General features: G+C 34.9%; 1 protein-coding gene across 1 annotated transcript in view; it reads left to right on the top strand.

The window, feature by feature from the left end:
• RYR2 (ryanodine receptor 2) overlaps positions 1 to 13,959 on the top strand; it is a 276,429-nt gene that overhangs the window by 91,889 nt on the left and 170,581 nt on the right. Inside the window, exons 6-10 of the mRNA XM_087718053.1 lie at positions 1,562 to 1,636; positions 2,243 to 2,321; positions 4,249 to 4,361; positions 7,680 to 7,779; positions 10,706 to 10,802. Of these exons, the coding sequence (XP_087574179.1) occupies positions 1,562 to 1,636; positions 2,243 to 2,321; positions 4,249 to 4,361; positions 7,680 to 7,779; positions 10,706 to 10,802 (464 nt within the window). The remainder of the gene's footprint in view (positions 1 to 1,561; positions 1,637 to 2,242; positions 2,322 to 4,248; positions 4,362 to 7,679; positions 7,780 to 10,705; positions 10,803 to 13,959) is intronic.

Genomic DNA, 13,959 nt, shown 5'->3' with positions numbered 1-13,959 from the left:
TCTGTATATTCTCACCAAGGAAGATAAACCTAGATATGAGTTATTTTGTCCCATATTATTCTGATTGTGTATGAACATTAGTTGAAGCATGTTTGCCTTTCCAATGTTATAACTTCATTTAAACCTAGTGTTTCTTGCCAAGATCTTAAAAAAAGACTGAGCTTTTCCAAAGAGCATTTAGATAAGATGCGCCATTGACATGCATTTAGTATTGATTTTGATCATAGGGTTTGAGATTTTAAGATATTGTTATAATTATTCTGTTTCTATATTGCACATTGCCAAGACACCATGTTTATAAAAACAGCAAATAAATACACAGTGGGTGGCATTTAGTTTCTTGTTTTTCTACTTGATTAGGCATCCTATGTAACTAATAATAGATAAAATGCAGACTATGAAACTGAAGTTAAAAAACAAATTATGCAGAAAATAGTTATAAATATGATAAAAGTCAAGAAGAGTGAGATCTAGATGTAATTCTGAGGAAACATTCTGACCACTTAATGGACAATACAAAAAACTTCTTCCATTTATTCAGTAAACTAATACAGAAAGTTTTCACATATAGGTTTATAGTTTAGATAGTTTGAAGCTGTTCAAATAGTCATCCTAATTTGTTGAAGACTTTAAGATGAATAGCTAACACTTTAAATTATCCCCACTAAGCAACTATTAATCTGCACAGATTTAAAAATATATTCATTGTATGATTTTTGGAGTGAGAATTACTTGTAGTATGTTTAAAACATGTTAAGGCTGCAGATATAAATGGTATAACTGCATGTGGTTTGTTTTTGGTTTAATGTGTTTATGAAAACTGGGTCTGGGTCTGAAGATTAGAAGAATACAGTTATAATTCCCCTGAAAAAAGAGGGAATGAAAAAACTATAGGAGAATTCCTGTTTACTCTTTGTGGGGAGTTTGGTAGAATTCTGATGGAAAGAAAATAAGGAGCACCAGTAAGCTAAATTGGGGCAGAGAAGGGCAAATTTTTGCTATTCAGTACATCTGAGAAACCCATGATCCCTGAACCATGATGTTTATTGTACATTTATTAAGAAAAAAGTGTCTGATACAATAAACAGGCTTGAATAGAATGTTTTGTGAAAACAAGTACTGATTGCTGAATGTAGTAGGAGTAGTATATGATAAAAAAAATCAGTAGTGAAAATAAATGAAAGTTTTGTTTTTTACTCAACAGACAACCTCTTTACATATTCTGCAACAGGCTCTTCAGTTTTTAGAGAACATTGTTTTTATAGATTATTAAGTACAGTCAGGATTTGCCGTAATATTTCCAAAAAAGGCTGGATTTCTGCCACCACATACCCTAGACTACTCTGGGACTGTAAAGAGATTGCTGATGATCATATTTGGAGCTCTGGTTGCCATTCCAATCTATAATTTAGTAGGTTCATTGTCTGCAGAGACAGCTCTGTGGTTTGGTCAGTGATATTGTCAGTGAGAATGTAAACATTGGACAAATAGTTTTTTCCTCTAAAAAGAAAGAAACAGCTTTATACCAACATGTTACTAATCGTTATTTTAATTTGCATAGACTGCGCAAGGTGGTGGTCATAGAACTCTCCTTTATGGACATGCAATATTACTGCGCCATTCTTACAGTGGCATGGTATGTATAACCTTATCCACAGTATTTATAGTGTTGGCATGTTTTTGTTTTATGTATCAGGATCAATATAGTTCAACACTAGACTTAGATTATGGCTGCATTTCAACTTTATAGACTTTTGGGATACTTTATTTGTTTAATATTTATTCAATATGATATTGAATAGATTGCATCCAAATTGCATGTTTGTTTTGCTTGAATGCTGTATTTTCACTGTCTGTGTACCCCATATAAAATGGAGAGTTTTGGTAGCTAGTTTGGTAAATCTGTTTTTTTTTTGTCTTTCCATATTTTTGAAGCTCTAAAAACCTTATTTCTTTATAATATTTCATTTTTGAAATATTGAAGTGTGATGATAAGAAATATAGACATTTTATGGAAGTGTATCTTGCCTTACAGCTATTTATGTTTTATTTTAGTTAATGCTTATGCTGTATAAATGTATACACAGTGTGTGTGTGTGTGTCTGTCTGTGTATTTGTGTTTGTGTGTGTATTTAAAATTTTGATTATATGTGATTGTATGTGAGTTCCCTGCATAGAATGGTGGAATATAAATAGAAATGATATTATTTAAAACACTCACTTGTTTCTTTCTTTTTCTTAGTATCTGTGTTGTCTTTCCACATCACGAACATCAATGGATAAATTGGCTTTTGATGTAGGTTTGCAAGAAGATACCACAGGTGACTACTTTGTGGAAGAAAAGACTGCATTTTTATTTTTATGGCCCTTTTGAGATTTAATAATTTATATTTCTGACAAAAGTCCAGCTTTTTGTTTACTGTTGGTAGGGTTGGCATTCTAATGGGTTGCTTGATTGTATGCATCCTGGGGCAGTCCTGATTGACTCTCAAAGAAAGAGGTAGGTCACAGAATGGCCACTTTCTATTCCACTCTTGAAGAGAGCTTCCTGTTAGATTCATCCATGGTAGTGATATCATTGGATAGTACTATACACTGTATACTTCAAAAGTACACATTGAAAAGGAAACTGAGCTGATTTCCATGCAAATCTACATATATGTGGGTGCTAATTTTCTCTTACCTCACTTCCCTTCTAAAGGTGTGCTATGGGGTTAAAATGGCATTACACTCCTATTTTCAATTCATCCAATATGAATGAATATTTTCTGGTGTACCATACTTTCTTATTCTATCTTCCCAGTCTGCTTGCACATATTTGGGGTGTAGAGTAGGATGACAAAGATTTGATTTTCTATGAAGTTAAAATTAGGATTATAGATATTTTCAAAATTATACCTGTGTTTTAGGACAGGGAAAATTGAGTGTCCATCACAGTTATATTTTAACGGCAGCATTTTAAAACATATATTTATAGAGTCAGTGTGGTGTAATGGTTAAGATGCTGAATTTAGGAATAGAGAGATGGAGTTTCTAATTGTTCCTTAGATAACCATATCCATCTGGGTAATCTTGGGGTAGCTCTGTGACAAACCAACTGATAAACAAAACTCTTTGTCCATTCATACACTGATAGTTTCACTATAAGAACTAGATTAGTCCACTGCAAAAACAAGCAGACCATGCAGCTGGGACAAATGCAGAAAGAACAACATTTATCAATGTCAGTTGTAAGATTATTTCTGGCTTTTTTTTTTGCAGAAGCAGTCTTGTAGGCTGATATCACACTTATATCTCTCTGTAACTGATGTGGACTATTATCAACTGTAGAATACAGGGTTGTTATAGTTGAAGTATATGAATAGACTTGGCCAGATATTCATGTCATTTATTGTGTTTTGAAATTTTTAAAAGAACTTTGGCCCGAAGCAAAAAATATAGTGGAATGTTAACAGATGAAATTTACTTAGAGCTCTAATAATAATTCTGTACAGAATTAACTCCAAATCTAACTCATAAAGTTGGCTGATTTTGGGGGCTCTGTGGTTTTGCATTGTTTTATTTAAAACTATAATACATCTTTTCCCCCTTTGGAATATTGTGATATTGCACAGCCTATGGGTGATCTGTTTTTCTACCAGAAAAAGCTCTTGCATAGTCATGTCATCTGTCTTCCTCAGAATTCTCCTTTCTTGATTTTTTTTTCAATGTTTACAATATATTTCCTTCTCTTATTAATACACTGTATGTTGCTGTAACATGGAACTATGGTTACAGCTACTGGGAAAGTTGCTAATTTACTATGTTTTCTGCACCATTGTTTGCAAGAAGCTTTAAAAAGAAGGAAATGTAACTTTGAAGCCAGAAATATTCCTCTCATAGCTATATGGTTTGTTTTGCATAATACTAAATATATGCATATACTGAAAACAAGGATGCTGCTGCAATTTATTTTTATAATTTTAAATAATGACAGAATAACATTCTATTATTGGTTAGCCAATGCGAAAACTAACCGGTAGTGATATTTGTAGCATATTAACTTAGGAAAAATAAAGATAATAACAGTGAGTGATTAGGAAGTGGAAATGATCCACTTAGAACCTTATGTGGAAGCATCTTAAGACAAAGCAATGGTGTTTTAGTCTGGACTTCTAGTATTTCATTGTTGTAGATTGCTATTATTATTAAGTCAGTGGTTATATTCACAATTCTACATGCAAAATAAAACAGTATGTTTCCATGCAGGGGAAGCCTGCTGGTGGACTATACATCCTGCTTCCAAACAGCGTTCAGAAGGAGAAAAAGTGCGTGTTGGGGATGATCTCATCCTTGTCAGTGTCTCATCAGAAAGATACTTGGTGAGCGATGAAGAGAGTATACTAATATGTTATTTAATAAAACTTTAAAAATTACAAAAGTGAGTATGAAAAAATAGATAAGATATAAACATATGTTTCAGTCATACCCTTATCCAAGCCATGCTGGCACTGAAATTCTTATATATAAGGCAGCTTCTCCAAAAAAGTTCAATTTTAAAATAAATTTAAACTATAAAAGAAAAGCTGTAGGAAATTAAAATGAATACTAATGTGTAATTTTAAATACATATTTATATTTATCTCATATTTTTCTTGTTCAAAAGCATTTAAAAATGCTGTTCATGTACATGTAGTCCTCATGCAACAATGGTAGTTGAAACCAGTTTCTGTTGTTAAGCAATGCAGTTGTAAAGTATGATGTTACACGACCACATTGACAGTTCTTTCACTCCTCATTGCCATTATGTGAGACTATCAGATATACTTGGGGGCTCTAGTATACTTACTGTATTTTGAGAAATATCATATTTTAAATAGAATGTAAAGTTCTTCCAGGCCAGAAGGTGTGATGCCTTTTTTGTTCCTGTAAGTCATCACAGGAACAAGGTGAAATCAAGACTATCTGATAGACTTCTTCTGTGAGAGTAGATATTTATATCGTTTCTTTTCAAAATGAAATGAATGCTTAGGCACTAAAAATAGTATTATTAAAAATAGCTGTAGAAGTATGAACAGTTTTGTAAATAGATTTCTTATTACACAGAAATCTAGGTTAATAGCAAATACAAATGAAATTATAAAAATAAATGAGTCAGTTCTGTGTCCACTCTTGAAAAGGTTCTTCCCGTATCCATTTGTTTATATTTACTATGATTCAGATATAAATATTTCTTTGGGTATAGCGTGCTTGGGAAGGTGCTATAGGTAGTCTTCAAGTCGTGATGGTAGTTGCTTCTGGAATTATTGCCACCAAGCAATGTGTTTGTTAGCCAAAACTTCATGAAATTGCATCACTTATAGGCAGCAATCCCAGCAATCACCATTGCCATAATTAACCAAATCCCACTATTGTTTGGAAAGGACCATCCAGACCCAAGCCATTCCTGGCTTGGTCTCTTAGCTCTAAGGCATGGTAAGGCAAGGAACTGCCTTCTTTTGAACTACACCCCATTTCTCTCTCCCCTCTCCCCTCCCTGCTCTCTGCTCTTTTGTCTGCCCTACCCAGTGGCATTTGTCAGCAGCAATGATTCTGCTGATGGCATTGGGGCTGAGGTAGAGGCCTGGGGCCATTGACAATCTCAGCCACCTGTCACCACCCCTATGCTTCAACTTCAGGCCCAGTGCTACTTCAAGGGGTACCACTTCAAGCCCCATGCCATGGCATCTACCCCAGCACCAAATTCCTTCGGCCAAGCTTTGCATGCCCTGCTGGGCCAGCTGTTATTATCTGTGGGCTGCCAAGTACCCAAATTTTAATCACATAACTCTACGAGTGTTTCAATGACCATAACCTTTAGGAAACAGGTATATGTGCCATTCATTCAATACTATTTTAATTTTGAACGATCATTGAATGGATTATTGTAACTCAAGGAGCACCTATATTTATTCAGCCAGAGATCATCTGGAGGACACATACTTGATTTATTTTTGAGGTTTTGAATTACGACTATGATTCTCTATAGGGGCATTTCTGTGAGTTGGAGTTGGGACGACAATGTTACAGTGATTCCATTCTTAATGCAGTAGTATTGCATGCTATTGCCTCCATGAGGATAAAATGCCACAAAGTACTGATTGGTCTGATGGAATGCAGTAAAGAGCTGGATTCCCAGGAAGGAGATGGTGCATTCCAGAGGAGTAAATGCAACTCAATATAGATATTACCTTTGAGAGAAATGGTGAAGACAGCCCCTCCCTTATAGGTTACAAGAGTATAATGTAAATGCAGAGATTAATAATGGAAGATTTTTGTCTGTAAGTGTGAGAATAATAAAGAACTTAGCTTGGCAGAATCATCACATGTCATTCTTGGTTTAGGGCCAGATATGCTATATGAAACTGATGGGACCAATCATCAGGAATTTTGGAAGCGGTGTCATCAACTTGCTTATGATATTCAGCTGTGTTTGTCTGGACTGAACCGTGGATGTGATGAGGGATTGAATGAATGCCAATAAACTGAAGCTAAGGGCTAGAAAGACAAAACATCCTGAAGATAGGAATTTGAGATTTGCTTGCCCTATAAATAATGAAAAGTAATATAACAAGTATACATCAATTTGATAACCATACATCAATATGATAAGTTTTCCTCTGATTATGATACAAAAAAGTAGTAATAAACTTTTTCCATCCAGAGGTACTCTAGCTAGAAAAAAAGAAGGTTCTTTTATTGCTAATCATTTTCTGGTGCACAAGTAGCAAGGAAAATCACAAGATAAACAAATTCAATCAGAACCAAAAAACATAATATCGGAAAGAAAATATTTAGTCATAGCTTTCAAAACAAAATTTATTTTTAAATTATTATTTGAAATGTAACTGTTAATTAAAATACCTTTTCAGTAATTTTCCTAGACCAATTATTTAGAAATGACAAATGAGACATTTGTGTAGTAAAATTTATTGTGTTTTAGTTTATAAAACTGTTATACTTGTTAAGATCTTTTGCAACTAGATATCATATTAATAAAGTTGTATATTAGTTGACTATTCTAAAATAGTAGAAAATTCAGCATACTTCAGGGCAAGTAACTATTTTCACTTTACTAACTAAAGTAAAGTAAATGAACTATTTTCATTTCTAAATAATATAAGTGGTTTGGTTTCAATGTTATGACGTTGTACTTTTTTAAACAAATAATAATGGCTGGGATTGTACATATGTTTAATCAAAACCCAAAAAACTATTTGCAGATTAGCAACACTCCACCATTTTTGTTGTAATTGCTATTCTACACTGACAATTTCTGCATTCCGAATTTCAGGGAAATACTGTTAAGTACTTTTGAAGTAGACAAGGGAATTTGGAGGGTGATTGCAGTATAATTAACTAGCTTTGAATTAATTCTAGCTCATTCATCTTATCTGCTGTACTGGTCTTTTACTGCTAGTTCTCAACTGGTCTACAGCTACTGATATTCTGAATATTACTGGGACATGAGAAACTTGAACAGGTCGGACTTCAACTGATATTTCATAGAAGACAGTGCTATACATTCAGTTATCCAGATAATTTAATTTTTGCAAAGACTACCAAAGTATGTAACAAATGTAGGATGATTGTTATGTATTGTTATATTAGTCTAATGACAGATTTTTCCTTTATTCAATTTCTTTATCTAATGATTGCAGCATTTATCTTATGGCAACAGCAGCTTGCGTGTGGATGCAGCTTTCCAGCAAACACTTTGGAGTGTTGCCCCAATCAGTTCCGGAAGTGAAGTAGCTCAAGGTACCACTGTTAAAATAATAATGGTCATTATACTTTAAGTTTGTTGTTTCTGTAATGTGATGATGACTCCAATCCCTTGCAAAGAATTGCAATACAAAATAGTACTCTTCAGATTCTATTATTAATCCATTTAGGGGAAAAAAATTAAGGCAGATGGTAGTTCTGCTTGTTATAAAATTAGATTTACTCAGGAACACTTAGAGCTGAATTCATAATAAATATGAAAGAGAAGGCAAGGGGGTGTTTGGCAAATAGTTGTATTAACATTGGATATTTTTAGAGCCCTCTTAGCCACCTACAGTACTATCAAATCTTTTATAATCTACCTGTTCTTTTGCATACCATAAAAACTATCTTGAGAGAGGTTGTATTAAGGTTGACTTGGCTTGGAAATCAGTACATCTGGGACATCGGAAGAAGCCCTGCAAGGATACGCCGCTTCTGATGTGCAGGAAATCCCCCCCCCCCACCTGCAAATCGTCCTTTAAAAGAGGAGTTTCACCAGGATGAAGGCGACACAAACACCGCTTTCAGCCACCTCTTCGTCCTGGTTAAACTCCTCTTTGAAAGGATGATCTGCAGGTTGGGGGGGGGGGGAGATTTCCTGCACTTCGACAGCAGTGTCTCCTTGCAAAGCTTCTTCTGATGTCCCAAGTATATGGATGTTCATGTCTACAGGAGGTCGCTTATCATCTGCATATTCACATTGAAGGCTCGAAATGGGACATTTTTGCAAATGGCTTGAAAATGTGGAGGAGGATATTCCAGCCTCTCACCCTGTTCTGAAGGTCAGCACAGACTGGGAACAGGATAAGAGACAAAATCCCCCCTCCCCATTTTCAAGCGGTTTGCAAAAATGCCCCATTCCAAGCCTTCACATTATCCAGGATTGCAGGATTGAAGGCTCGGAATGGGGCATTTTTGCAAACCGCTTGAAAATGGGGAGGGGAGATTTTCCTTCCTCTTACCCTGTTCTAAAGTTCAGCACAGACTCAGAACAGGATAAGAGGAAACCCCCACCTTTTCCTGGCAATCGTTCTTTACTTGGGATCTCAGCGCAGATGCACATCCCCCAAATGCTCTATCCGAAGCCTTCTCTGCATCTGTGCAGAGCTCCCAAGGAAAGGATGGTTTGTGGGTGTGTGTGAGAGAGATCCCTAACCCCCCCTCCCAAGGCAGCCACATCCCTCCACTAACCTCCTTTCCTGCTCCATTCTCCACTGCCACGTGCAGGGCAAGAAAAGTAGTTTGTGGGACTACTTCCAACTTCGCGAGATTTTTTTTTTTTTTTGCGAGAACTTGAAAGGTATTTTCTGGTATTATTTTTTTTTTTTACTATAGGCCCACAGTCTACTTTTCTTGTCCTGCACATGGAGTGGAGAATGGAGCTGGAAAGCAAGTTAGTGCAGGGATGTGGCTGCCTTGGAGGGGGAGTGTGTATGTTTGCGTGTGTGTGTGTGTCTGTGTTCTGCCAGGAAAAGCCCTCCGCAAGGCCAGAGCAGCACAGCCAGCTGTTTGGCGGCCAGCAAGCAGGGCAGGTGAAGGCCAGGATGCAAGGAGAACTTGGATCATTGTGGCCACAGGCAAGCAGGTGGTGGGACAGAGAGTGTGGGGCCTGGTGGGCTTGCTGCCTCCTGCACCTGAAAAATAATAAGACCTCACCAAAAATAAGGCTAACCCTTATTTGGAGGGTCAAAAGAAAATAAGACCCTGTCTTATTTTTTGGGGAAACACGGTATTAATTGAAAATAAGCATCTTTTATACATTTGGCATATGCTAACATCAATGAAATAGTTAGCTTTGTGGAGGGAAAGCTATTTTTAAATTTTTGCGTAAAAAAATCTTCCCACCTTTTCTGTGCTATTTTTAATTTTTCTAGTGCCTTTGAGTATGTTGACTCCTGGTAACCTCTTGGACTAGTCCCTGAAGTTTTCTTGGCAAGGTTTTTCAGAAATGGTTTGCCATTACCTTCTTCCTAAGACTGAGAAAGAGTGATTGGCTCAAGTTACTCAGCTGGTTTCATGCCTAATGCAGGACTAGAACTCAAGGTCTCCCATTTTCTAGCTTGTGCCAGAACCATTACACCAAACTGGCTCTTTTTTCTATGCTTATTAATAAAGTTATATTTAAGCTTTTAGTGTATAAAAAGTTAAGTTTCTTTTGCACTGGCTTGGCAATTTGTCCGTGAATATTTGAAAATACTTAAGTTTTCAATCTATCATAGAGGCTTCACCATTTTAAAAGTATGGTTCAGCTCTTTAAAATATTTGTATCAAAAACATTTATTTCCTTTATCCTACGATGCAGAAAAAGTTCTTAGATAATCAATTAATTTTGCTGAATAGTGCAGTTTTCTTCTGTAGCCATTATTAATCTCTGTCATGATAGTATCTGTAATCATTTAAAATTAATTGTGGCATAGTAAGTGAACAAAATATGAAGTCTATTTTATTCAGGATTTATTCATAATTGAATAAATTTCTATTGATAAATCCATATTTTGCATCACATTTTATAGATAATAGAGATAATCTGAGTGTGTAAAGGAAAATTAAAATATAATTAATGCATACAAATCTGTTTTGACAAGTGAATTATATGTATTGTTCCAAGCAGACTTCAGATAGTATTTACAGAACTCTTATATTGTACAGCATGCCTGAAGAGAGACATTGCTTTGGAAGCAATGAAGTTTTCATAGCATTTAATGAAGAAGACCTCATGGTGCATGAAATTGTCTCATTAGATGACAATACATGCTTTTCTGAATCGATCATTTCCATTTGTCCTAGTATAGTCTTTTGAAATTAAATAGAAAACTGAGAAACAGAACTAATATCAAGTATAGTTAGAAGTTGATGAAAAATTATAGGGAGATAGGATTAATCTTAAAATATACAACTTTTTATTTGCTCTGCATTATAGGCTATCTAATAGGAGGTGACGTACTGAGGTTATTACATGGTCACATGGATGAATGCCTGACAGTTCCTTCAGGAGAACATGGAGAAGAGCAGAGAAGGTAAATGTTTGTTAAACAAAACAAAGGCCATACACTTGGACAATGTGAGCCAAAATTTCTCAGTGATCTATCATTAATATTAGCATGAATACAATTTTAGTGCCCCTGCAAAGCAAAGGATTTTACAATAGAAATTAGGTTTGAAACTGATTTAGAAGAACTACATTGGGTTTTACCACTTGTCTGCCATCAATTAAACTATTAAAGCATGTTTATTTTTTTATAAAATTTGAAAACTTATACTATATTTTAATGAACAATGGTGAGGTGTCTTTCACTCTTTCCAAATGTCAAAGTGTGCACAGCTCTAAAATAAGTACAAATAGCTTTATGGTAATCAAGTAGCAGCAAGTTATTTAATATTAATTAAAAGAAAGTTTAGGTGTCTGGTTTTTGAATGTTAATATTTAATCTAATTCTAATGTAAAAAAATATTTGGAGAAAAGTCTCCCTATTAAAGATATAGCCACATGATTTGCTAGGTATGTAGTGGTCAGGCTATTCTATACTCCTGTCAGAATCTGAAGAGGAGAAACTTGCAAATGCTTAACCAGGCTGTAAAATACAATTAAATTATCTGGAAATTTAATTTTAACCAAATCATATTTGATAAAAGGATTGTTTAGGTCATTGTATCCAGCCCCTAGCTCCATGCAGAAACACAAATGAAAGGATATCTGAGAGGTAAAGGGAGCCATCATTTTGCCGGGTAATTGATTGCGTTGTTAAACTACTCTTACTGTTAGGAAGGATTCCCGCCCCCCCCCCCCCCCCCCCAAACAATCTGAATGTGTCTTCTGGTAACTTCAATCCATTGCCTCATCCTGCACTTTGGAATGTGTGAGGATAGATCTTATTTTATATAACATCCTTTCTGATATAGGTAGTCCTTGACTTATGACTAATTGCTTAATGAATGTTTGATATTGCAAAGCCCTCCCTACCCAAGCTACTTGAGATCCATTTTTGAAGTTACTATAGCCTCCTTCCCCTGTCTCATGGTCACATGATTACATTTTGAACGTTTGGTAACCTGCTCACCTTTATTACTTTGCCGTGTCTCACAATCACATGACCATGATTTGCTACAATTTTTCCTAGCTTCAGCATTTACTTCTAGTTTATGGCAAAAAAATCGTGGAAAATTGATTCTCTTACCAACTGTTGCATTTGCTTAATGACTACTGCAAAAAATGTCAAAAAGTTGGGTCCAGTCAATGATAACTCAATTTATCACCGCAAGGACCTATGACCATAATTCTGGCCTCCATTATGATCTTAGTTGAGGACTACCTATATTTCATGAGATTGCCCTCTTGACTAAGATCAACTTTAATTCAGTGAAAATAATATATTTTTCCTGAAATATAGTATCTCCAAAACTGGTGTGATTTTTTATGAAATATTTTAGGAAATTTAAAATTGAATTGAATTAAATTGAATAAATATGCACTTACTAAAGCATATAATTTTACATTGTTAAGAGTAAAATGTATTCCTATGAATTATATTAAAAAAGTTGTTTGGAAGCAAACTTGACCAAGGACTGTTCAAGATGTTATGAAACTTAATAAGAATAGATAATACATTCTTAACAAAATTCATATAATCCCTTTCCCATTTATAAATAAAACATTATTTAAAATTAAAAGTAGTGAAGGGATTTCTGATTGTGAGGGACCTTTTTATGAGAAAAGCATTGGCAACAGTGATAAATGTTGAATTTTATGGGCATATTTCTTATCGGTATAACTTGATCATCCAAGTAGTTCATGGAAAAGGGCTAGTTGAAGTGAATTAAGTTTGAATTAGCCCATGGGCTACAGAAGTAGTCAATTTGTTATCTTCATTTACTGAAAATAGAAATAATATTTTAAAATCTACTCATTTTCTTGTTGCTGCCTATAGTACCTAGGGCTTGCCTCAGGGATTAGCATGTGTGAGAGATACAAAATAATGTAGTAGCTGTTCTCTTAACTGAACTCAGAAGGAAAAGTAATTATCTTGTGTCACTAGATTTTTTGCTGGAAAAATGTTGTCCAGAGGAGAAATATATATCTTTTGAGAATGCTGGTTATCATTACATTGAATACCTGCATCATTCAAAGAGATTTTGCCTAAGGAGACAGATTCACTGAATTTTCAAAATGTAAATGGTCATCGAAATACTGCTATATTTCAGTATTTACACTTTTCTCACCTTTGTGATGCATTTCTTCAGTTGAAAATGTGTATGTAAATGAAAATATAAAAATGCTATTTTAAAAATAAAATAAAGTAATAAAATCATATACAAAATACTGTACGTATTCTAGGAGAAAAGTGCATGAAGATGAATATGAAGGTAATCCTTCATTTAGGACCAGAATTGAGACACAATTTCTATCATTAAGCAATTAAGTAAGCATTGCTCAATTTTATGCCCTTAAATAAAATACAACCTCATCCCAGTTGTTAAGTGAATCATGTAGTTGTTAAGTGAATCTGACTTCTTACATTAACTTGGCTTGTTGGAAGCAAGTTGGGAAGGTTGCAGATGGTGATAACATGATCAGGGGATGCTGCAGCTATCGTAAATATATGCAAGTTGCCAAGCACTCACATTTTGATCATATGACTATTGGGATGCTATGTCAGTTGTAAGTGCAGGAACTGATTATAACTCAATTTTTTCAGTGCCATTGTAGCTTTGAATGGTCACTAAATGAATGGTTATAAGTCAAGGCTACTTGTACAGGTAGTCCTCGAGTTACAACCACAATTGAGCCCAAAATTTATGTTGCTAAGTAAAATATCTGTTTAGTGAGTTTGCCTCCTTTTACAACTTTTCATGCTACAGTTGTTAAGTGAATCATTGCATTTGTTAATAGCATGCTTGCTAAGTGAATCTGGATTTCCCACTGATTGTGCTTGTCAGAAGGTCACAAAAGCTAATCACATGACCCCAGGACATTGCAACCATCATAAATATGACCAGTTGTCTGAATTTGGATCACGTGACCATGGGGATGCTGCAATGGTCATAAGTGTGAAAAATGGTCATAAGTCACTTTTTTCAGTGCCGTTGTAACTTTGAATGGTCACTAAATGAAAGGTTGTAAGTCGAGGACTACCTGTATTGCTTTATGTATATCATGATTCATAGTTACATAGTTTC

The sequence above is a fragment of the Thamnophis sirtalis genome, unplaced genomic scaffold (genome assembly GCF_051295495.1).
Source record: "Thamnophis sirtalis isolate CommonGarterSnake01/CBP01778 unplaced genomic scaffold, rThaSir2_p1.2 scaffold_6, whole genome shotgun sequence".
Lineage (NCBI taxonomy): Eukaryota > Metazoa > Chordata > Lepidosauria > Squamata > Natricidae > Thamnophis > Thamnophis sirtalis.
This window is presented reverse-complemented; position numbering and strand designations above follow the sequence as displayed.